The 24,701-nt window shown below is 43.6% G+C and overlaps 3 protein-coding genes across 3 annotated transcripts; 2 read left to right on the plus strand and 1 right to left on the minus strand.

Annotated features, from left to right (window-relative positions):
• Positions 1-58: 58 nt before the first annotated feature.
• LOC110983873 (uncharacterized) lies at positions 59-17,803 on the plus strand. Its single transcript, XM_022243503.2, has 18 exons — positions 59-166; positions 1,488-1,727; positions 2,029-3,187; positions 3,903-4,015; positions 5,323-5,407; positions 5,701-5,762; positions 6,561-6,662; positions 7,364-7,442; positions 8,651-8,739; positions 9,005-9,154; positions 9,549-9,643; positions 10,628-10,690; positions 11,226-11,305; positions 11,756-11,837; positions 12,604-12,798; positions 13,979-14,119; positions 14,559-14,655; positions 15,074-17,803. The coding sequence occupies exons 2-18, from the start codon at positions 1,530-1,532 to the stop codon at positions 15,221-15,223; spliced, it is 2,940 nt and encodes a 979-aa protein (XP_022099195.2). The 5' UTR covers positions 59-166; positions 1,488-1,529; the 3' UTR covers positions 15,224-17,803.
• Positions 17,804-18,553: 750 nt separating this feature from the next.
• Positions 18,554-22,862, plus strand: LOC110983866 (UDP-GalNAc:beta-1,3-N-acetylgalactosaminyltransferase 1-like). The gene has a single exon (XM_022243485.2). It carries the CDS (start codon positions 18,735-18,737, stop codon positions 20,127-20,129), a length of 1,395 nt encoding a protein of 464 aa, XP_022099177.2. The 5' UTR covers positions 18,554-18,734; the 3' UTR covers positions 20,130-22,862.
• On the minus strand, positions 20,203-24,191 carry LOC147797440 (N-alpha-acetyltransferase 80-like). Its single transcript, XM_087143518.1, has 2 exons — positions 23,820-24,191; positions 20,203-20,274 (listed from the first exon to the last, which is right to left on the minus strand). Exons 1-2 carry the CDS (start codon positions 24,189-24,191, stop codon positions 20,203-20,205), a joined length of 444 nt encoding a protein of 147 aa, XP_086999644.1.
• Between the last annotated feature and the right edge of the window lie 510 nt (positions 24,192-24,701).

Here is a 24,701-nt window from a genome sequence, read left to right on the forward strand (position 1 = left end):
CCGGCCTTGCGCAGAAGACTATCATATGCTGACCTGTTGGTGGCGCTCTATTTATTTTACAGTTCATCAAACTTCAGGCCTGATCGGCCGTACGTTTCGTTTGTTAGCAGATCTCAGAGGGTTCTACTACTACTATTCCCCATGTGGGCAGTGTCAGGGTTTCAAGGTATTTGTGATCGCCTGTTGTACTTGTGCAAATCCATAAATTGGGGGTTTTTTGGCAAATCAGTATGCATTTGCGGGCTAGTTCACCACTGCACCACAGCCATGCCCACTTCCTACACTCATGGAGGTAGAATGCTACACTACAGTAGGTGCAGATGGCTGCCAATGTTGGAGCTACCTCCATGGTTGGAGAGAGTTCCATACACGGACATCACTTGACTTGACCCTGGCCCCTTTGTACCCCCCACCAGTAAAATCCTAGCTACGCCACTGCTACCACAGCCGTAAAGTTTTTTACAAACATGACAGATAGTCATGTACAATTTGCATAAACACAGTTTTGGCTGTTTTGATTTTGCCAATTTACTCTGCGGCTACATATATTTGTACAACATTTCAGTTACATGTACATCTCTTCTTGGTGAGGTTAGATGTCTGCTGGGGATGCTTATTAACCTTACATCTCATTCATAAATACCTGGCACAGTTTTTTCATTCCTATTGGTCGAAATTCATCATGTGACCCTGTATTAACATTTGATAATGCCCACCGAGAAGTGATAAGGCCTGTTGCATCAATCACACTCTGGCACAAGGATACGAGACAGTTTGATCTTGTCTGATTGGTCAGCGGACTGTGTGCGTTTGACACGCCACGCATGCGCCAAGTTCATTTAACAAGATTCTATTGGACAACTTTCTAAAGGAATAAACCATAAAATGGACAGGGGTGTTCGGGAAAATGGACTTAAAATTTTGGAACAAAATTGCTGGAAATCAATCACATGTTGACTTCTTTTGACTCTCTGAATTGAAAGGTATTTATGAATGGGAATAAATGTGTTTGGCCAGTCTTAAATTAACATTTAAGACTGGCTCAGGAGACTGAACACTGATAATGCCGTCGCAAAAGCCATTTAAGACCAGTCAAGCACATACTTGTATTTATTCCCTTATTAAAATTGTGAAATTCACAAGTATTTTACCCACAGAAGATCAGCACCATGTACTCTCTTAATTATTTTCAGCAGAATGGCAGCATGACCAATCACAAAGCGGCTCCTATCTTTTCCTCTTTGTTTTGTCAACCGCAAGTGAAAGCTGTGCTGTGATTGGTCATTGGCATCAAGGCAATTTGGCCAATCATAGTGAAGCTTTCATTTGTGGGTAACAGGAAAACAAGGAAAAGATAGGTGCCACATTGCAATTCAATTTCAGCATACTGTTTGCACGAGGGGACTTGATTGCGGCATACATATCATGTTTGACTTTGTTTCACCTGATTGAGATGAGTCTTATAGTATGCCGTCCATTTTGTGCAGTTTTTGGCTAACGAATATTGAGGGAACTGTAGCAAGATCGCCATGAGCAAAGACAGCAAACCATCTGGCTCATCCAGCAGCAGTAACAGCTTCTTTGAGCTGATGGGCTTCATCAAGAAGAAGCCAGCCCTCCCTGAGGGCTGGATCGTCAAGCAGTCCACCACCTACCCGGACCGCGTCTACTTCTTCAACGTCCGGACTGGTGCCACCACCTGGAATGCTCCGGAATTCTTGTCAAGCGTAAGTGACTCAATCGGCTTGTGCTATTTGATCGGAAGGGCAGGCCAATGAAGGCTGTGCCCCTTCCTCAACAAGGACGGCCCCTTCTCAAAAAAAGAAAAGTGGGCATTTTTGTAAAAAAATCTCAGTACAGAAATTAAGGCCATCTAAAAAACTTCACACCCCCCAAAAAAATGTTCGCCCCTATAAGAAAAATTCAGCACTTCTTCCGCCCTTGCTGGCCTTGTGGAATCGCATTACTAATTCTTTTGCCAAAATGTTTACATGGGCCTGTTACATGTACATTACCTGTGTTGTGTAGGACTCTGGATCGCGAAGGTCATCATCAAATTCCTCAGAGGCAAGCGACAAACCATGGAGGCCAACGAGCTCCCTTGCAAAGGCTGCTCACACTGTGACCTCTCTGGCCCCGCGGAGCGGAGCCACACAGAGCGACTCTAGACAGCCACCAACCACGATGCAACCAGGCAAATCCCGTCCTTCCGAGGTTGGAATTCCCTCAGCAAAGGGAGGGCTCAAGACTCTCGGCAAGAAGGCGGAGGGTAAAGTAGGATTGAGCCCGCCCCTGGTGGCACTGCAACATGCAGACTGGCTCAAGGTGCAGTTGTTAAAGGAACCCAGTAATGCAGGCAGCAAGAAGCATTCCTTGGAGGTCAGAGCGAGCGCAATCAGCCACTCGCCCCCCTGGGGCATTCCCATGAGAGTTTCCCACCCCACCGGCACCCTGACCCCCGAGTCCTTAACCCCGCGGTCCCTTGCCAGTCCCAGTGGCCGTGACACAAGTTCTGTCTCCTCTCTGAGTTCCAAGCTGGGTTCTCCCACGAAGCCCAAGCCTCTTCCGGCCAGGAAAAAGAGAAGTCACAACTCTTCTGAGTCCTCAGACTGTGAGACCCTCTTGCAGCTGCATTCCAAATCTAAACAGCTCAAGGCAACAATTGGCCCGAAAGAGTCTCCAACCAACACCTCCCACAGCGAGGCAACTCCCAGCAAACAAAAGACCAAAGGCCCAGGCAAGGACTGTTCCAAGACAGCAGTTGTACAGCCACGAGTGCCGTCGGCTCCCAACCAACGAGACCTGAGGGAGCAGCTGAATAGACCCAGGCAGATCAAGACAGACCGTGAGCAGCCCCAACCAAAGAAGCAAACCGGCCAGGACTCGGCTTCCAAGTTGCCTTCCGCCCGAACTCAGCCACCTAAGCCACCCCCTCCTACGGTCACTCACAAGGATAAACCCAAGTCTGACTCTTCCGTGGGCGTCACGAGCAAGGAAGCGTCATCGAAGCCCAAGAAGATGAGCAGGGCGAGTTGGAGGAGGAAGGAGTTCAGGGCATCTAAGAAGGATGGTGACAGCAAAGGGCCTGCCATCAACTTCACCAACGACGTTCACAACGTTCTTGCAGTCCCAGCCACCGCCAACATGGAGACAAGCAGCTCTTCAGGCCGTGGGCTTGTTCATGCGGGTACGTACGTGTAGCTCATTAAATATAATCCTGGCAAACCCTAGCTTACACATTTAATACATCACCCGGAATCACGCACTTCCCTCTCTGGACGTCTAAATAGGACCCACGACTTCCTTCAAGATAAATCTGTACATTCCTTCAGAACTAAACTGCCCAAATATGAGGGATAAGTGGTCTTCACCATATGAGAAGGCTCTTTGCCACAATTAACGACAGGGTCTACTTTCAAGATGTATTTTTGCGTTGGGGAGATGTTAATTATATATAACAGGTTTTGCCCTTACCCAACGTATATCAATAAGCACTGTATGCTCAGTGCTTGTCCGAGAGCTTGCGAAAAAAACCTCACAAGCTTACTCGGGTGGGACTCGAACCCACGACCTCCTGCCTACTAGTGCAGATGCAGGGTCTACTTTCAAAACTGTCGGAAAAAGTAATTAAGCTGCTTGCAGCGTTGGACACAGAGGGAAGATAAGTTTTCCACCAACGTTGGAAGGTTTCAATAAAATGACACATCCCCCAGAAAATTGTAAGGCACTGGTGCATGCAATTTCTTATGTGGTTTTCTGTTTTTCCCAAAACTCAAAAAGGTATTTCCAGCAGTTTTTTGAAAACAAATGTATGTAAACTCGTTCGTGACTATTCAGCTTGCTGTATTTTCTACATCATTTTAAAATCAGATATTTCAAATTTGAATGTTGTTCTTTTAAAGGTCCAGGTGTAGCCTCAGTTCCAGCAGCAAGTGAGGACGACGAGTCAAGTCAGATGGAGATTGACTTGCCAAGTGAGAGTGTGGACACCAGTGGAGGCTCTAGCAACAAAAATGTAAAAAAATTGCATGTTTTCTGAGGTTTTTTATTATCAACCATGCAACGTAATTCCCCCTTGACCATTTTTATGGCCTCCATTTAGGGTTCAAATCCAGCTCATGTATTTTACAAGTACATGTACCTCAGTTACAATATGAAGTCAGTCTTCCACATGACATAAAAAGCTACCCTGAGATTCACCTGAAATCTACAAATTGTGAAAGTTAGAGTACAGGACTTTTCAATTCCAGCAGAATTTCCGTTGACTTTATTCTGGTAGATTTTGTTGTTTTGTTGACAAAGGGTTATATACAGGCAGTTCCTTCCTTGTCTAGGCTCCAGGTTTCTAAAGCCAAACGAGAAATTCAGAGCACCCTATCTTCGTGCATACATATTTTCTGCTTTCAAACCTATGCTTTCATAGCTCAAATATGCACCCATGCCAACAGTCGCTCTTAGGCATGTGCTTTGTACATGAAGCGCAATTCTGCACAGCTTCAGTGTGCGTACAGTTTTTTGCCAGGCACATGACACAAGCTCTTCTATGCCGTCCCCATCACTACAGTTGGTTTACTCTAACATTTATGCGCGAGAAACCAGTGAGGTACAGTTGTTGGACAGCACAGTTGTTAATATGATACTCCCTAAGAGAGATAGAAAGAGATACGGCAATGCACAACATAACACAGCTGTGTCTGATGAAATATACTCTCTGTAGAATAATACCTGACTGCATACTTGTGCAGTGGACCTGTCCAATGAAATATGCAAATGAGACAGGTTGGCGAGCGTTGCCATCAAGACTGTCGGCGGTGTAGGAGAACTGCTTAAACCCGTAACCAGGCGCGTTGAAGGTCAATTAAACAGCATTGCTGCCTTTGTTCAATACTTGAGCAATTGAAGTTTTCAGTGTCCTGAGGATTGAAAGTAACAATTCCTTGTTTTTGAGTTTGGCACTCACGTCAAACTATGCTGTTACAGAAACGGTGTGTATGTGCTCACCGTTGCGCGTGCATGGAGATTGCTACGTCAGAGATTTAAGCAACTTTGCCAACCAATAGCAGTAATATGCATGCGCTTGCCTTATTTGCATATTTCCTGGGAAAGGTCCACGATATTCATTCATTGGTAAGGACCACAGAGTACGCAATCAGTTTCAGACTGTGCCAGGTGGTTTGGGGCTGTACAGCGACAAACGGGTTAATTTCTGAATACCTAAACAAATTGTAGTCCATACTTTTGCATATGATGTTCTAAAAATACATGGCTGCACCTGGCATTGGTGTAGATTTTGATTTCATTTTTGTTTGTTTTTTTTCCCAGCTGGGTCTCTGTATTGTTCTGGACACCAATGTTCTGATGCATGACCTGGTGTTTGTGAAAAACCTTCTGGATATAAGGATTCCAGGTGAGGGATGTCATGGTAACTAAACAAAACAACGATATCAGATTATTGTTAAAATGTAGCCAATTGAAATTTCCCCAGTGAATATTGTAAGTTGTCTGAAAGGGGTAGGAAACTTTTGGACAAATGCTCAGAAACAAAACCCGAAATCACACAGCTTTTTGTGTCCGTTTTTTCCTCACCTGTTGAGTGTAACCAACTTAGAACCGTCCACAAATGATTTCTCTGCCAGTCTTCAAGTCTTGATAGAGATTAAAAATGAACATTTTCCTGCACTTTGTCTGGTTCATATTCAGGACTCGGTCTACCACACTTAGTCATTCCGTGGGTCGTCATGCAAGAACTGGATAGTTTGAAGGTGTGATATTAAACTCTATTCAGTGTAATGGAAACTCCACACAGAGAAGCCAATAAAGTTGCATTTCTGCACTTTAATTTCTTGAGTTGATTAGAACGCCATACATGTGTCTGCAGTTTCATAGGAGGAGACTATTTCAAGCATCCAACATGTAGAAATTGTTTGACAGTGCCCTAGATATAGTGTAATATTTCCAAATAGGTCACTAGGGAGACATTTTGTGGTAAATTTTTCAACATTAGGGAGACATCGGTCATTAGGGAGACATTTCAATGTCTCCCTCATGCTCCAACTACCAAAAGGAGGAAAATCTTTATTGTCCACATTTTGAGAGATGATAGATTAGGCTCTGAAAGGAAAACATGCAAAGTTTGGTTAAGATCAGATTAGGGAATATTGAATTATGGGACGGTAAAGTTTGAAAAGTTTGCACGTTCCTATGGGAATGTCTCCCAAGTGACCCATTTTCGGTAATAAGAACACATACCTTTATGTGATAACTTGATAACTGCAACTTGCCTGAACAACCCTCTATTTAACTCGAAGGTTGTGAAAAATCTTGCTCCAATTAATTTAGTAGGAGCCCTCAACATTTTCACTTACTTTTTGTACAGCGTCCATTTTCACAAAGATGTCAAGCTTAGTGACACTTGCCTGGTTCACATCTAGATTCTGTGCAATGGCCAATGCAGATTTCAAGCAGTGTCCAGTCCGTGTCTTGACCAATCAGAATAAGGCCTCCGGAGGTGTGGTTGATAATGCCAGATTTTGTTTCTCCGGCATGTCATTATCTGTTAGAATGCAAGCACGAAAGGTGGCCAGGCGTGGAACGCTGTGCAATTTCTGCACAAGTGCGTCATTAGTGATCACCCAAGGGTCAAAGGTGAACCACTGAGAAAGGTCAGTCGGTGGAAGAACTCAAAACAAATTCTCTGTGTTTTGTAAAGACCAGCAGCTAGTTCACGCATAAGATTAGCATCGCTGATCCTACATTTGACTCACTCTGAAAAGTTTGACAGAAAAAAATAAGTCATTCCCCTATTTTGCTGCCTTGCTTTGATAATGCACATCTTTGCCATGCGTGGACATACTGGTTTCTTTTTTTCCCCAAGAAAGCTCATTCCAAGTCCTGTCAAGTTAATTCTACGCTGATATTAATCTTGCTAGTGAAATTGGGTTTTTCAAGGAAAGGTTCCACGAAGAACTAGTAGGGTTTACCACTCTCCTTCAAGTATCTGCCCAGACCCCACTTTTTCCTGGGAGGAAGGGATTAGTTTATTTCTCATAAGCCATGCCAATCCATACATTCTTTTGAAATTCAGAAAAATTAATTTCTTAATTTTGCTAGAACTGTTTTTTCATTCTCTCCATGAAAATGTATGAGAAAATGAAGATTACTGTTCAAAAAAGGTTTCTTGTTAACACCCACCGCCGCGAAGCAAAATTATCCAATCTTTGCACAAAATGTGAAAACTTTAAGCCAGACATATAATTTTTTCCCACCTGACTTAAAGAGATTTGATCAATGAAATTTACCCCCCATCCAAAGAAACAGGCGAGTGCTTTGTAGTTATTGTCCCGCATCTCTTGACTGCACACAGACTTCTGATGAAGCAGATTTTGAGATCACGTGCAATGACGACTGGATTCTACAGTGCTGTCTTCAGCAACAAAAGAAAGGTATTCCATAGACAAGCGACTCTCCTGCTCAGGAAATGTTTAACCAGTGGTCATCAGTCCTATTCCTAAATAGAATCCACACCCGCCACCCCCCCCACCCCTGGGGTTTCGGTAGGATTAAAATATCTGCCCGTCCTTTCCCAGGCAATGTTAAAAACTTCCTTGCATCCTTGCTGCTTTCTGAGGCTGTTTCCATTGTACCCAGTGCTTGGGATAGAAATATAAAAGTTTTTTCTCCACTGTAGCCCAAAATTTGGGCTTTCAAGTTTTGGTCCAGCAAATCGGCCTGTGCTGAGGAATAAATTTGGCTTGTCCTGAGGACAGGTGGATAGGTAGCTTGATGAGGCACTGTTCCCCCACCAAGAACACGGCTATTCCTGCCTAATTTTTTGTGAAGAACTGGCATGCACATGTGTGGATTATGCCATTCCCTTCCAACTTTTTGAGGATTAATCTGGAGTAAAGTGGAGAGAATTATTTGTGCAAAATTAGTGGGTCTTTGCCAGTATCCATCTCAAGCAGAAGCACTCCATCATCGGTCGAAAATAACCGCATTGATGGGGAATGTTCAATTTGTTGGTTGCGATGTGACTGCGATGCATGCATTTCCGAGTCGTTTGTGAACCAGCAAAGTTCAGTTCCAACCAAAGGAGCCGTTGCTCAGAAAATAGCGCCCTCTCTTGGTTCAGCTTGCGGCCCATCCCCCTACACTGGTGACTGAGAGAAGCTGGATGTAACGCTTGGACACCGTTGGTGCCATGTACATTGCACCTATATGAAGACTTTTCGGGGTCCGTTGTCGGGAGAAAAACCACTCACATGGGGTCGTGCTGATTAGCGCCAACAAACTAGGTCGACGTCAAAAATGCACCCACAGTGTGAACATGCACTCTTGAAATTCATAGCATCATCATATTTTGAAGACTCTTTCATCCCCGGTTGTGTAAGACAAAGGTCAAATTCACTTTCAGATTACCATTACCGAGAAACTCACTTTTTTAATGAGGAGCAGAGGCTGCCATCTTTCTTTTCTTGATGGGTTGAATGGAAACAAGATGGCCGCCACTTGGGCTGCATGAGTGGCACCTCCACTATATGCTGCGAAATTTCAAACTTAATCATTTGAAAATGTGATGTGGTGGATTTGATATCCTGTCACAGGATCCATGCAAATTAATATGAATTATTTGTGTTCTGCGTTCTCCTAGTTGGTAAAGATCTTGCAGTTCTGCTGACCAACGACAAGCATCTGTGCAGCAAGGCTGTCATTAGCAGCATCAAGGCATTCAGCAAGGAGGTGAGTTACCAGACCTTCTCTGCATCTTACACATCCTAGCCTGATACTCAGAATGACTGCAGAAGTTGAGTTGGACACATTTAGGGGTTTTTTTCAAGTTGCTGATATCTATGCTAAGTCCATTTTTCATCAGGATGTCAGAGAGCGATACATCAAAATGGAGATCACAATTTGCACTTTCTCACGCAAACTCAACTAGGTGAAAATATCCTTGGGACTCATTGTGTGGGTTCCAGTCACATGTTTCTCCTTCCCCGTACCACAGACGTTGCTGTCTGGCCTGGAAGCACTAGCCGGCGTTTTGCAGCATCGTCCGCCCCTGCCCCCAGATCCCCCCGACCCACCAGTCGTTGAGACCCATCGACCGAGGACACCTGTAGAACCTCCACTCACAGCCAAGGCAGAAAAGGAACTAGTAAGAAATGCAACTGGACACTTTAAGCTTGGCATAGTGAATGGAGAGGTTTGGGGAAGAGAATTCTGTCCACTTATTGGGCAATATTAAATGGCGCATACAACGTCATTTTTAATGCCGTCCTGGAGGTTTTTAATGCTTATTTACATAAATGCATAAATTTCCATATTCCGTGATAACCGTGATATCATTCTGGGCAGATTGACATCACAGGAAGTGACAGTCTGTCGTGAGCATTTGAAAATTTCTAAAAAATTGTGCTTGTCCAAGTTTGGTTTTGATAAACATTTGAGTTAAGAGAACCTAACATAGGGTTTGTGTTGGAACTTAAGTTGGGTTTCCTCTAACGTTGCATGGAGCTGCGTTTGAGTCCTCCCTGTTATTATGATTTCAGTGCGATGAGCTACTTTGCCAAGTGAAAGAAACACTCCTCCATGGCCTGACCACGGTGATGGAGACAGAAATGAAGGAAGCCTACGATGAACTTTGGTAAGCTCTCATCCTGTGAAAACCGGGGTTCCCACGGTCGTGAAAAAAATCCCAGAATAAATAGTTGTCCAAGAAATTTGGGGAAAAAAGGGTGCCCTGGAATCCTGTAGTCAGAGGGAAGAACATCAGAGGGAAAAAAAGTCATGGAAATCAAGATCTTGCAAGGGTTGTTTTTGATGGGTCACTTTTGATGTAATAACAGAAATGATGATATAGCCACAGACTGTTCCTGTCAGGCTGTATGGTAGTGGCTGTGGCATTCTTCCAGTTCATAGCAAACAACTTTGCTTGGCAATTGGCATTAAATGTCCTGGAAATTGTCATACCATAGTCCTTGGAAATCCTGTGGAACAGTCATGAAATTGGGTTTTCAGATTGCTTGGGGCACTTTTACACTATTACCCCAGCTCACCGGGCCCATAAACATTCCTGAACCCCTTCACAGCGGGATTATTTTGACCGCGACTGCTGGGCTGTGGTGTGCCCTGAATGGAGGACTTTGTCCAGCAGCAGGCCTTATTGAACCAGCAGCTGCATGGTGAATAGACTGTATGCGTGGTATGCACTAATCCTCACACAACGGTGCGGTAGTAGCAGTCCTCCGTAGCGAAGGGGTTAACCCTCTCAGCTCACTGGCAGAGCTCAGTGCAGCCGTTTCAAATGCGTATGGCTAATCAACTACAAGAGCCTTCTGTGCCTCCACGGTTACATATTGATTCACCTTGTTTGAGAGGAGCAGTTAAGGTTATGTGGCTTGCCCGAGGTCACAGTGAATGCCTGTCACTGGCTTCGAACCCTCAACCCTGTGATTGGGAGCTACACACCCTAACAACAGGGTCACGCATCTTGCCGGTCCACTGCCATCTCAAAAGCACCGAATTGAGCAATTGCCTTTCTTGTGCATATTTTGGTTTAAAATTATCGCAGCCTGATTTCCAAGGAGGCTATTGTTTTCGTGAGACTTTTATCTCTTTTTTTTTGCAGGATGGAGATTGTCATTGTCAAACCTCCTTGGTCATTTCAAGATTTGGTGCAGTGCTTTGAAAAGTAAGAGAATGGTTCATCAGATGTCAGAAACAAAGACGTAAAGCTGCCAGAATAATGTCACGTTGTCACTTTATGCTTTACCGTAAGCGTTCCTTATACATACCACTGGAAAGCTCTTTTCTACTGAATTCAATATACCAATTTCTCAATTTTTGAAAATTGAGACTTTCAGCTCATTTTGTGGTGACAGATCACATATATGTGTGTAGACCTATGCATATGAAGCCATTTAAAAGACGAAACACTAGCTGCAACTCATTCACTTGAGTACATGTGTCAAACGTCATACTGTCATCATATTAAATTATAAAGATTGTCGGTTACTGTCAGACAGCTGAATCATGACCAATGCTAGTGAGATTAGCGGTTGAATTGAGAGGTTTCATTGAGTGCAGTGGACATGGTCCAATTCTATCTCAACTGTAAGAAATTTGGTGCTGATCTCCATATCATCGTCCGGCTTCCAACATCCTTTAGAGTCTGTGGTACTTTGTTCAATTTAATGGTCAATCCTGCTGTCTCCTTTACAATCCAGGCACTGGATTGCCCTATTCGGCCTTTTCCTGAACAAAGAAGACAGTCGCCACTTTCAGCAAATCGTGGAACTGACAAGCGGTAAAATTCTCTTTTTAAATCACCTCAAATGTCCCTACCAACTCGCCCATGAAAAGTAGTCTTTGCTGAGCAAAAATCTAACAATTTCACAATTTATTCATTCATAAAGTGCAAATTTCACATAGATATGTTCAAATGCGCTGTACAATGAAGACATTAAACGTGGTCGAGCCAATGGCATACAAGGGTCCCTCAGGCAGCTGCCAAACAACCCACATCCAGTTATGTCTACAGAGAGGAGAAGAAGCGGTTACCGTTTTAGAGGTGGGAGGAAAACCCCAGGGGAATATCCTGGGTAAAACCCATGGACTCGGGAAGGGACTGAAAACCCAATCCACATGTGAACCGAGCCGGGAATTGAGCCTGGACTGCAGAGGTGAAAGGCGAGGAAAGAACTACTTTGCCAATAGACTCCCCTCCCCTAAAAAATGCTCTTTGTTCGTTCCGCAGCCATCAACACGTCATTGGACAGTGTCAAGCGACTCATCAACAGCAGCGTTTATTTCTGTCGGAGACTGCACAATCAGAAAAGGTGAGGTGAATCTTTTGGGGCTTTGTAGAGGGAAACACTGAAGGTGGTTTACGACCAAGTCTCTGAGAGCCAAGTGGGGCAAAGGTTGAGGTTCTGAAAAAAAACAAGGTGAAGCATTTCCATAAACGTAGAAGCATGGAAGATCCACTGATTGAATGGTTGACGACACACGTCCTATGATTGACTATCTGGCCCTCATTGGTTCAACTTGCATTACTGCACTAACTTACATTCATTTGAAGCATCATAAAGTCATCATTGTGTGTACATCAATCATATATATCCAAACTAAAAAAGGACCAAAATGAAACTAGACTATCTTTCAGGAAGAGAGCTTTCTAAAAAAAGGACTTACGTGTCACTTTCTGTTACCTGTTCATTTTTGTACATTGTACTGCAAACTGTCAGATGTACTTGAAGCCTCACAAACAAACTCACTGTTCTGCACATTAAAAAAACAGCTAAATCCTGCAATCCCAACAAAAACAAAATTAAATGAAAATAGAAATTGAATATCTCATTAAAAAAGGCCCAGCTCCACCATATTGGCCCAGGACAGTTAATTGATTTCCTTTGCAACTCCTGTTAGAGTAGGGCCCTTCTTTCAATTAGATATCCAATTGCAGTGTCTAGAATTTTTGTTTGACTTTCAGATGTTGAACAGTTTCAATCCTACACTGAAATATAGGTACCATACTGAATTCTACAGACTTTGTTAGATTGTCCACAGTATCAGTTTCGGAAACATTTTTTCAATGTTGTGAAGGTACGGCAACGCCCTGGAACAACCCATTCTGAGATTAGGGGAGATCAAGAAGCGCTGCCTGGTTCCGTCCTCGGAGGGGATGCTGGCTCCCTCTCGAGCTTTGCCCAGCGAGGAGCCAGCGCTGAAACTCAGCGAGGCCACCAAGATTGTCCCCGTTGTCTTTGAAGTGGTTTGGATGAAAATCTGCCAGTTGAGGTGAGCCGGTAGTCAGTGGGCCACCAGAATGTAGTATAATCACAGTAACAAGAATTGTACTTCGGAGGGTTGGGGCGTGAAGTGTTACCCCCGTATTTCCGCCGTGCCCTAACAGTTTGTTTCTAACTAAAACCTGGTAGGAGTTTTGACACCTCGGCCTTGACATTCTTCAGAATTTTTTCCTCCTCAGAAAATTTGGTTTCTTACGGATCAAATAAAGAGCACCATGGCTAGTGGAGACACTTCAGTTGCTGCAAATTTTGTACACATGCAAACGAGTATTGGTCGAGCACCTTTTGCATTGTTAAAGGCATTTAATGAGTGAACCATGTGTGAAAACAGAAGTTGTTACCATTCGTCTGATCAGCTGGAGGCAATTTCACAGATGCTTGGAAAGGAAACGTACCGGCCATAAAATAGTTACTGAGCAAAAAGCAGGGTACCAGCTAAAATATCATGCACTAAACATTTCTTGTGATTGATTCTCAGATAATCAGTGTCTAGGCATATTAACCACTACCAGCCGGGGACTCCGAAATCGGAGCCGTATGGTTTATATGCGTGGCCGGGGTCTCAGAACTCAGACAAAGGAAACAGGGCCCTGTAACAAAAGACCGTACTCTGAACAAAAGACCAGGCTGCTGGGCATTACCGGCATTTTTTACTCTCAAAAGTGGTGATAATCCAGCGTTGTTTTGAAACCGTATACCAGGGTTTGGGGCATTGAGAGCAAGCGGATTACTGCCAGGGACAAAAGCGCTCCACCACCGCAGTGATGAGCCACACAGCACCGCTGCACGCTAATCTGGCCCCTATTGAAAAGAGGTCAGCAGTGCACTGAGCCAGGTTCGTGAACGTATAACACTGCACAATCTGGGCTCTGTTTACAAGGCTGCAGGCCTGGCTGAAATACTCGGCGTCAATGAAGGTCACCTGTCAACTTAGAGTAGTGCCTAAAGATTACTTGGTGCGGCTATAAACAACCGTTAAATGGAATGATGAATTTTTGAAGGATTTTGAAAACGGAAAAAATAATAGTCATGCCGGCCCAGCTTCATCAACGTTGAAAATGCCCCGGCGCGAAGTGGTTAAGATCTGCTGAGCATCTGGGCAACTGTGTGAAATCGACCCCTATTTAAAAAGTCTTGTCTCTTAGTCTCTCATTGTCCTCTTTTGACAGCGCATTGATCTTTGAAGGTCTTGGTGTCCCCCACGATCTTGACATGGACAAGACTTGTGTCATCCCCTCAGCGCTGGAATGCCACGCCTGCCTGGACATCCTGTGCCCACTCCTGCAGCAGATTATCAAAGCATTGGAAAGGTAAGGACAGCATAGTTTGAGTGTCGTAACATTCGTGATGGTATCATGGAAAGCAAGGTTTGATTCGGTTTGACTGGATTTGTGTTTGATCTTGTGTGATTTGATTTGATTTGACTTGATTTGATTCAAATTGATTCAGTTCCATTTGATTTCGTTTGGTTTAGGGAGCCAATCGACCTTACAGTCCCAAGGCTGAATTGTGAAAGATGCAGCTGCATAATATTTTCAAAATATCTGATTCCTTCCAGGCTTCCACCATTTTAAAAAATAGCTCCATTCAGACTCTTATGTCCGTCCAAACAATGACACGATTCAAGCCATGAAGCACATCCCTGGCTGGGATTCAGAATTATGCAAAGGTCGAAATGAAGGAAGTTACAACGGCACCACCTTTATACTATACATTGCACTAATAAATGTCACATTTTCTGTTTTACAGGGTGACAGAAATCCCCGACAGCTGTGTCATGGAGACGCCAGTGCCATTTCAGAGGCTTCTTCAAACTATCTACGTCTTCCTTCGGGAGTTCGTGGCAGTAAGTGTATGCAATTTATTTATTGTATTTGCAGTTTATGGTTTGATCTATTGATTTGCTCTTGGTGTATTGATTTGCATGATTTGATTCGTTTATTTGCTTTTGATGTATTGATTTTTATTATCTGATCTGTTTGATTTTCTTGTGGTGTATTGATTTGATCTATTGATTTGTTTGTTGTGTTTGATTTACTTAATTTGATGTATTGATTGCTTTTGGTGCATGATTTACTTGATTTGATCTATTGATTTGCTTTTGGTGTGTGATTTACTTGATTTGATGTATTACTTTGCTTTTGGTGTGTGATTTACTTGATTTGATCTGTTGATTTGTTTTGGATATCTTGACTTGCTTTTGATCTGTTGATTTGCTTTTGATGTATTAATTTGGTTTGCTTACTTATTTTGTTTTATCTCAGCAAGAAAAGGAGAGATTTAACGGCCTGACGACGCTGACCCTACAAAAGTTTGTCACGGTCTTCAGCAACCGACAGTTGCTAAAGAATGGAATAGTGCAGTTGACCAGTGCCCTCACTAAGTTGGCTCAGTGCCATGGAATCCCCTCATGACCTAGGAGATGACCTTTGACCTCTACCAAGTTTCAGTTCAAAGGCCGGTGAGACAGTTTGCGGTGCATATGTTCTTATTGTGAAGAATGCCATTTACTTTGCATGATGCAGCCAAACAAAAGACAAGGTTGAAAGGTCGTGAGATGAGGGGTCAGACCTGGGTTAAAAATTTACATTTGTCATTGATGACGGGTGTGAAGTCATCCCCTCTGGCATTCCAGAGTGGCAACTCTGGCTGTGATTGGCTCAGCCAATCCAAGCCCCCAACCAATCCTGGGGTTATACAGGGTATCAAGGCTCACAAAAATTCTCAAAAAGTTGTAAGGACAGACTGCCAAGTCCTCAGTCCTGGTTTGATCTGTTGAAGACTCGTTAGGTGAGAGCTCAGCTGATTTCGGGGACTTTTGGGGGTTTCAGATTGTTCCTGTGAATTTCAGTGTTTGTACACCTGCTCTGTACATAATGATGGGAACTTTTCAAATTTCAGCTTTCTGCTAGCCATTTTCAGCTTGTTTTTGTTTGTGGCCCTTCAAATCCCTGTTAGGAAACTGATCTGCCAGTTTTTGTTCAATATTCTCGGTTGTTCACCACTGTGCGGTATATCATCTCACACATTATAGGAAAAAAAAGACTGCTTTCTGGGTTGCATGGATATATATGATTACGTGGTATGTTTTGAGATTGATACTTTATTTTTATATCAGAGTCTTTATATTTTCTTTATGTTGATTGTGTATGCCTTGGGTTCAGAGATTCTATGTACGTACCAGTACTGCGATTAGTGTCACAAATAAGTTATTGCTCTATAAAGTCAGATTTTTATTTGTTTAAATTAACTCAGGTACAGCTCGTGTCACAGCGGAGAGAAAAGGTATTCCTATTGACAAGAAAGGGTTTTGTGTCCAAAGTCAAGCACATTGGCCCAGCTATGAGAGGAATGATATAGAACATTTACACGAAAGAGTCATTCCGTGAGGTTGGGGCACAATTTGTGACGGTATCCATTGTTACGTGGGTTCGGTAAAAATGAAGAGCTATTTCCCTGCATGTGGATTCCAAACTGACATTGTTATCTTTCAAGACTGAATACAGAGGTGTATGTTATTTTTACAGAGTAAATGACCTACTCTACAGGTCATGACAGGTGGTAAAAGTTACCCATGTAACAAGGACGGCGTCACGAATTGTGCCCCAACCTCATGGAATGACCCTAAAACGGCAGATATGTCGGATGGAATATCACGTCGGGCAGTCATTGAATGGTGTTTCCCTTTTCTGAGCTGACTCCTTCAGAGTCTGTCAGTAGTGGCAGAAACTGTGCAAAAGCGTCTTTACCGTTCCGCGTGGTCGTTGAGTACTCTCTGAGTACCAAGTTCTCTGCCAGATTTTTTTTCAGTCATTCTTGTTCATTACTCTGGGAAAGTGGCGTATCCAAAGGGGGGAAACTACCCCTTCCCACAAATATTTTTTTTTTTGCAAATGACACTCCAATCGGTGAGTAGGAAAGAAAAGTAATCATTGTATTTATTTATTAAATATTAGCACCAGAGCCCTAAGAAAACAACACCAGCAAATTAAAGCAAGGATGTCGGGACCGGGAGTGAGGCTTTGGGCATTTTTCTCCCCCAACATCATGTTGACTAAGCCCGAAGCCCCATTCCCCTTTGAATTCCCCCCCCCCCCGGCACCAAAAGCTGGATACGCCACTCTTCTGGGATGGTATATGAGTTCTTCTGACTGTCGTTCCCCCAAAATGTTTGGTTTTATAATCCTTTCATCATAAAGGTTCTCTGCAAAGACTCCCTCACTGATTTAAGAACAAAGCGCTGGCTTGTGGAGGATTGAGGAAAACGTATAACGAGAAAGTCTCTCCAGCAAGGGTTACTGTTGAAGTGTGTAAAAAAAAACATACAAATGTGATCCATCTCTTACGTCCAAAGTCAGGGTTAATACCAACATTTCAAATGTTCATCAAATTATTGTTCATTCAGTAACGCAAATTTGAAGTTTGTGAAAGGTTTACAATCAAAGTGACTGGTAAACATTTTTAATCAGTACTTAAATTGAAATGGGCCAATCGGTGAATGTTTGTGTTAGCTGTAGTGGTTATGCTTGTAGAAAAGACACATTGCTGAAGTTTACATTTTCACTTTCACAATGGAAGAACATACATGTACAAGTGCCTCAAATGAACTGAAATAATGATGTTTTCCAAGATTTTCTATTGTTTGATCAAAAAAGACAAACGTTACTGTAAACTGTACAGTACAACCTATAATATGTTGCAAAACTTTGAAAAAAAGTTTCATTTTTAAATTGAATCACCCGTCATGCAAAGTTAGCAATTGTATTCATTATCAAACCACCCAAAAAAATCTCTTTTTCAATCAGTGACTGAGAGAATTCAGAGATGACAAGTTTCCTTTGCTTCTTGAATTTAACGAGAAGAGACGCCTTGTACCCCTTGAACGTTTCAGATATTTTTCAATATTGACATTTGAGTCTGGTTTTCCAAGTTTTTACAGGCTTTTATTACTTCGGTAACCGTAAAAGAAAATGCCAAAGACATCATGTACATTACGTTGAAAATGTCCTTGTGTGTTTCTCCTTCGCTGTTATCTTGAGAACTTAGAAGACCTTTGACAACAAAACCTGTGCGAGAGTTTTGCCTTGGAAGGAAAGGAAGTGAATCAAATGTTAGTTTTGCTCGGGTTGTGGAGAAAAGCCGACGAATTTATCACAGCGGAACCCTTCTAATTAATAGAAATCCAGTTACGCCATCCATATGATTTAATGGTGGGGGGGGAGACTTGCCTAGCCATGGAAGTTTGAAAAACGACGGGGAGGGGGCGGACGCCGTGTGACGCTATATAAAGGTCGATGTTCATGATACTCATGTACATCTGTAACATGTATTACATTCACACAGAATCTTAATCAGAATGGCATATTTATGGCTTTTAAATTGTTATTCCCTTTTTGAGTAATGTTGAGCGCATTTTAGTCGTTGGGGAGGCCGGAAAATGCTTCACAATCCGCTTCAATTTTTCTTTATTTTGCTCACTACAAAAAGTGGGGGGGTTCAATAGCCCACGAAATACCTTAGCCAATTTGACACACGTAACGTCCGTTTCATAACAAGGTTTTTCACTTCAACATGTATTGAGACCTACAGCTGTAAGTGCGGCATCCGTGGCACATCGATCGATCTTTTGACCAATCAGTTGGCGCTACGTCGAGTTATAGCAGATGTTCATCTCGTTATTTACATGATATCGATTACTTTGAACTTCATAATAAGTATTAAAATAGCTGAGATTTCTGCATATTTCTGCGCACTGACGTGAGCCACGAGTTCGGAGCGTGATCGATGCTACTTTATAAATTAAGTCTGCAACGTTTCACATATACAGCTGTTTTGTCAGAGTTATTAATGAAGGACTACAGCAAATATTTGCTTGGAAACTGAAATCTGCCCCGGGCGGGTTTTTTTTTCCACCAATGAGTCAGAATGGTTACTGCAGACTTTATAACTAAACGGCATTTCGCCGCCTACGAGGTTTCAATGTCGGGGGAACCAGACAGCACACACGCGCCAGGAAAGGGGAAGGTGTTGGTCGCTTCATCGGCGACCGTTCAACCCACCGACATGAGCAACGGGAAAGGTAAGAAGCGACGTGGCCGGGTGCCGTCCTTCATCAACCCGCTGACTGGCAGGCCAACCTCGCTTGCTCTGGCCGTTATCATCTTGGCCACTGTGCTCATCGTGTACTTGATGAGCAGAGCCAAGGGAGGGGGTTCGGCGGATAGCATCGACGAGCGAGCCAAAAATCCGAAATTCCAGCACATCTTGGTTCCAGCGGACGACCCGCGTGGCCTGAATGTAGCTGATGAAGTGAACTTTCCTCATGTGCAGCGGCCGAATGTCGCCGGTCAAGATGAGGCCGTGGGCAAAGCTCTAGCCTTTCCGAAGATCCCTCCCCCACCGGGTCGGAAGCCTCTGCCACAGGCTCCTGACGCCGACAGAAAGAAGCCCGAGTTGCCTCGTGATCCCCCGCCGAAGCCCAAGGAGTTCCCGGTGAACGTGATTCGTAAGCCGAACTTGCTGTGTCCAGACAAGCCCTACGTTCTGTTCCTTGTCGTGTGTTTGCCCAACGAGGTCTTGGCGAGGACGGCCGTCCGACGCACGTGGGGGGCCCCCAACGGAATAGCCGAGGCGAAGTCGCTGGCCTTGAGTTGGAGGGCCGTCTTCGTCATGGGGCGGACTGCTGCCAAGGACGACCAGATCGAGCGGGAGTCGAACAACTACGGGGACATCCTCCAGGGCGAGTTCGACGACCTGTCGTCCGAGGTGACCCGGAAGGTCATGCTGGGGTTCCAGTGGGCGGACAAAGACATCCCCGATTCCTGCCGGCCCCTCTACGTCTTCAAGACCAACATCAGGGTTTACATCAACCTGCCCTTGATTGTGCCGTGGATCCAGGACAAGCTGAAAATGGCGTCGAACCTGTACGTAGGGAAGATGCTCCGGGAGGACCGCCCGATCCGTGACACGCAGGACCCGCTGTATGTGCCCAACCAAGACTACCCGGGCAACGTGTTCCCCAATCTGGCCCGAGGACCGCTCTACATGCTCTCCATGGATGTCGTCCAGAGGATGGTGCCCCATTTCGGCTCGGTCACCCCTATCGCAATGGAGGACGCCTACGTGGGCGTCCTAGCCAACTACGTGGGCGCGCCCATCACCAACGACGACCACTTCGTCTTGCTCAAGAAGCCGAAGAACTTTTGCCACTACCGGCACATGATGTTCGTCTTCGACATCGAGCCCACGGAGCTGGTCCATGTGTACAAGGTGGTCGAGGAGAAACACAGGTACTCTGAATGCACCGACAGGGGATTCTAACACCGGCACAAATTCGACTGATTTGTGGCTTGGACTTGTACACTTAGTCGTGTTAAGACTTCATACGACAGTGTCAGACTGTGGTGCTCGTATCTCTGAGAAAGTCACTTTGCTCCATCTGCTTCTCAACCCACCCAGGGGCAAACTGTGAAAATGGGTAGAACAAATTGGTTTGTTTATTACTGCCCAGTGTTTCACTATAACTTATGCGATTTGGGCAGTCTTTGGCCAGACGAACAGGAGTCTAAAATACATTGATTTGTCAGTAGCTGCGTTGTACACTGTGTTATATCATTATCCACTCATATTACTGTAATTAAAATATGCACCTCACCAGTAAATGTGTGTCCAGCTCGAAGTAGGTGTGTTTTGGACCGCATGGGTGGTTGTGCTCACTCTTAAAGATCCCTTGCGCTCAAAGTCACATTTCACACGATCGTTCTCTGAAGATTGCTGTCTTTTTAGGCCTCTCCACTTTTGCGTAAAAATGTCAAACTACTAAATACCGGTATAAATCGCAGAGAGGTTGACATGTGCACAAAAGGAGTATTATATACAGTCTTAAATTTGGGTTTGGGCAAAGGCATTCGTGCGCCACGTTCAGGCTCAACAGCAACAGTGCCTGTTTCGGAAATTGAACAATATCAACGATGGTGGATCGAAGAGGTCCGCTGGAAATCACTGTCGTCACTGTAAACGATTTACTCGAACGCTCTCTGCGACTAGAGAGGGCTAGCGAGAGGGAAAAAATGAAACTGAGACCAATGTATGTGATAAACGTCTCAACATGTTCTGAAGATTGTTATAAAGGGCAATGGCATTGTGTACAAAACACGTAGGGCGATCAACTGGTGAAATCAACATTTAATTTCGTATGGAATACTCTGAAAACAACTGTCGTTTCACATGGTTGTTATGAAACATAGGTTTTAAAAGCCGTTTAGAAGCTTATCGGAAAAAAGTTTGAGGTCCCTTTTATAAACAAGTCACGAGAGATAATCAGTTTCAGGGTTTATTCTTGTATCTAAACCTGACTGATCACATAAACTGGAGAGCGGTACCCTTAGCAGAAATTTGAAAATCATGGTTTCTTCTTGAAAGCTTTGATTTTAGAATGCCACCTTTTACACAATAGACCGGGCATCTGTTTGTAAGTTGGGAATAATTCTTTAAAAAAATTAACTGGTTCACTGCCACATATTTTAAGCGCGACTGTACATTGTCATCTTGACCTATAATGCAGTGGGAACATCAGTTTTCCACGGAGTCGTTAAGCACCAGAAATATACTAATGCAAAAGTTCTACCATTCGACATTACATGTATGTTTTAAGGAGCCCAATGCCATGTGAAAATGATTGGTGTGCAAAAAGATGTGGTGAAAAGTGTTTTCAGTGCTGGGTTACTCTTCGAAACCCTTTGATGCAAACCTATGGGACAGACCCCCCCCCGCCTTTGTGTTGGTCATTGTTATACTGGTATCTCAAGAGTTCTTTTCAGACATCTGGGGGGATGTGTTGAGTAACAATAGGCTGGAGTGTGTATAGGGATTCGACTTCTCGGGGGGGACCCCTCAGTCCTATTTCGTGCCCGTTATCTGGTCCTCTTCATACTGTAGAAATCACGAAGTGCAAATACTCAGACCGAGACTTTCGAGCCATATAAATTAAATCTACGAATCCAAATCAAAATTCATTGAGACAAGACAAGTGTGCTTGTTTATTCTGTTCAAGTTAGAATGAAAACAAGAAATAAGCATGTTACTCAGCCGATTACAACACGATTAATTTGGCAAACTATGAACTTTTACTTCTGTGCATAATGATACGATAAGGTGTTACAGCCTCTGGGACACATAACTGGAAGCCAGAGGGTGCGTAGCATGGGGTGGGGATGGGCTACATATAGGGCCTCCCATTCTTAGGAAAATGTCTCCTTTGAGAAAGATCTGCGATGATCAACGCATCAGGCTATTTAACCTTTTGATCTGTATGTTTCAGATCAATGCATTCAGCAAGCAGTTGCAACAGGCTAACTTCACAATTTAGCGAGGCAGAATTAAAGAACTTAAACCACAAACAGGATAATGGAGATTTTTATGTAAATTTCATCATGCCCTTTATATAGTCTTGGCCCAAGACGTCAGTAATCGATGGTTGTTTTATTTCTGTTGAAGAGCGCCCGCGCACAACTAGTTTTTACTTACTTATTGCGAGCTAGCGCACAGTCTAATTATGAGTCGTTAGGGGCGCACTATGTATGCACGGTGTCTGCTATCAAGCCTTGAAACCAAGACTAGTTAAACCGCTGCTGCAAGATTCCCAAGACGTTAGTGCAAGTTGGCGCACAGTGAGTCGTTGGGGGTGCACTATGCACGGTGTCCGCTACTAAGCACAAACGTCTTGAAACCAAGACTACACTTAATATTGTACGGTATAAATAGAGCTCTGCCTTTTCTGTCCGAATGCAAGTTTTGCATGTACAACCAGATTCCGTAAATATATATTTTTTTGTCTTCAAACTTGTAATTTAAGAAGTTAAAATCCTGGAAAACTTTGAAAAAAGAACTAGATGAGCCATGTCTCAAATAATTAATAATACTGCATACCTGGCCACTGTCAAAGTGCATGTTATTTGGCCATTGAGCAGACTGATTTGTAATTCACTATAAAATAACAGTACATGTAATTATGAAACAGTACAAATACCGTCTTTAAAGAATTCAAATAAGCTATCCTGGAGGGTCCTTTGAATAATTTACATCTGTCAAATACAAGCACCTATATGAATGTCAACATATGCAAACAGCAAACTTACAATTGGAATGTTTTCAGAAGTCAGGGGAAAATGAATACAACCGTGAATGGAACTGAAATATAAGAAAAACAAAACCAGATGTAAAAATGTGTTGAAAGAATTGTCATTTAAAAGACACAAGTACACTGCAAAGCATTGTACATATGTGTATACATCCAGGGTTCCACATACCCACTGGACTGGGTTGACCAAAGCCAGTGGCTTTAACGTCAGTCTTGCAGCATTGATACCATTACAAGCCTGGCAGTCTAGTGTTCTTCGAACATGTGAATTATTCCAGAATTTTCGTACAAGGAAATTGTGCGAGTTTAATTTTCTTTGAGTTAAGGGTACATGTACATGTGCAAGCATACATCCAGCAAGAAATGAGACCGAGGGGTAACCCTCCCCCAACATGTCTAATCGCTATTCACACTCTAGACTATACCCAGCAAGAAATGAGACCGAGGGGTACCCCCCAACATGTCCAATCCCTATACACATTCCATACTATTGTTACTTAACACATCCCCCCAAGATGTCTAAAAGGAATTCCCCAGATTCCTGCCAGACAATGACCAACACAAAGCAGGGGGGGTTCTCTCCGTCTCATACCTTACTGCATATGCTCTAGACTATAGTTACCTAATACATCCCCCTAGATGTCTGAAAGAATTCCTCAGATTCCAGTGAAACAATGACCCACACAAAGCAAGGGGGGGTTCTAACAGTTCAACAATCCTGGTTAGAGACTTCAAAGAGAGATTTCACAAGAAAAATTCCAATATACTGTCGGCGACCTCCTCCTCCTCGGTCGCCATGGGCCCCTTGTACTCGGTCTGGGAGATGGGGTGTTACCATACCAACTGGCAACATCCCCAAAAGTCCCCCGCACTTTGGCCCCCACCATGTGCACCAGAAACTTGTGGACCCTGTATCCGTGCCTGAGGTAGAATCCTTTCTGAGGGGTACAGGTGTGAAGGTGGACCTCACGGTAACCCAACTTTCCCAGGTATTCCTCAGTTCGCTCCAGGAAGATCTTGCCCAGGCCGCGGCCTCGCTTTGCTCCGTTGATGCAGAGAGCCTCAACAAATGTGGCCCCGGCACGGTTGGTGACGGGGAGAAAACGAACGTGCCCAATGACGACTTCTCTGAGGAGGGCATGATCTCGACGCTCGATCAGTGCAAATGAGCATGGACCACCCGCGCATTCTGCAATCTCCAATCTAAACAGCAGCTCCGCTCTCCAGAGTGGCCATTTCTCCATCAAGATCTCCACACAGTCCGGTATCAAATCTTGTCTTAAATGTAAAGGTTCCACAGTGTACGTACATGTAACTGCCATTTTGATACTAAATAAATCTTTGAAAGGTCCACAAACAGTTAACAAAGAACAATGTCGTACAATTACATGTATAAACCGTTTGCATCTCATACAAAACCAGATAAAAATGTCTCCACAAAAAATTATTGCACATATACAAAAATCAACATTGCAAATTTCTTAATTGTCCTGATTGAATACAGGCTAAGTACATGTAACGTCTGAAAATAATTTTCAAAAATGCTCCCAGAGATAAATACACATTCAAATATCCCTAAAACGTTTAATCACTGATATCGGCCTCTATCTTACGGGAGTTCTTAAACTCAATGATACCTCTATGGAACCTTCAATATGCTTTGATACTGCTGTTTTCTTGGTAAAAACAACCTCTAGTAATGTAACAATGACCTCTGAAAAAAGTGACAACTCAAAAAACACATGTATCTCAAA

The sequence above is a fragment of the Acanthaster planci genome, linkage group LG11, assembly GCF_054643075.1.
Source record: "Acanthaster planci isolate LZ-2023a linkage group LG11, COTS_SCS, whole genome shotgun sequence".
Taxonomy (NCBI): Eukaryota; Metazoa; Echinodermata; class Asteroidea; order Valvatida; family Acanthasteridae; genus Acanthaster; species Acanthaster planci.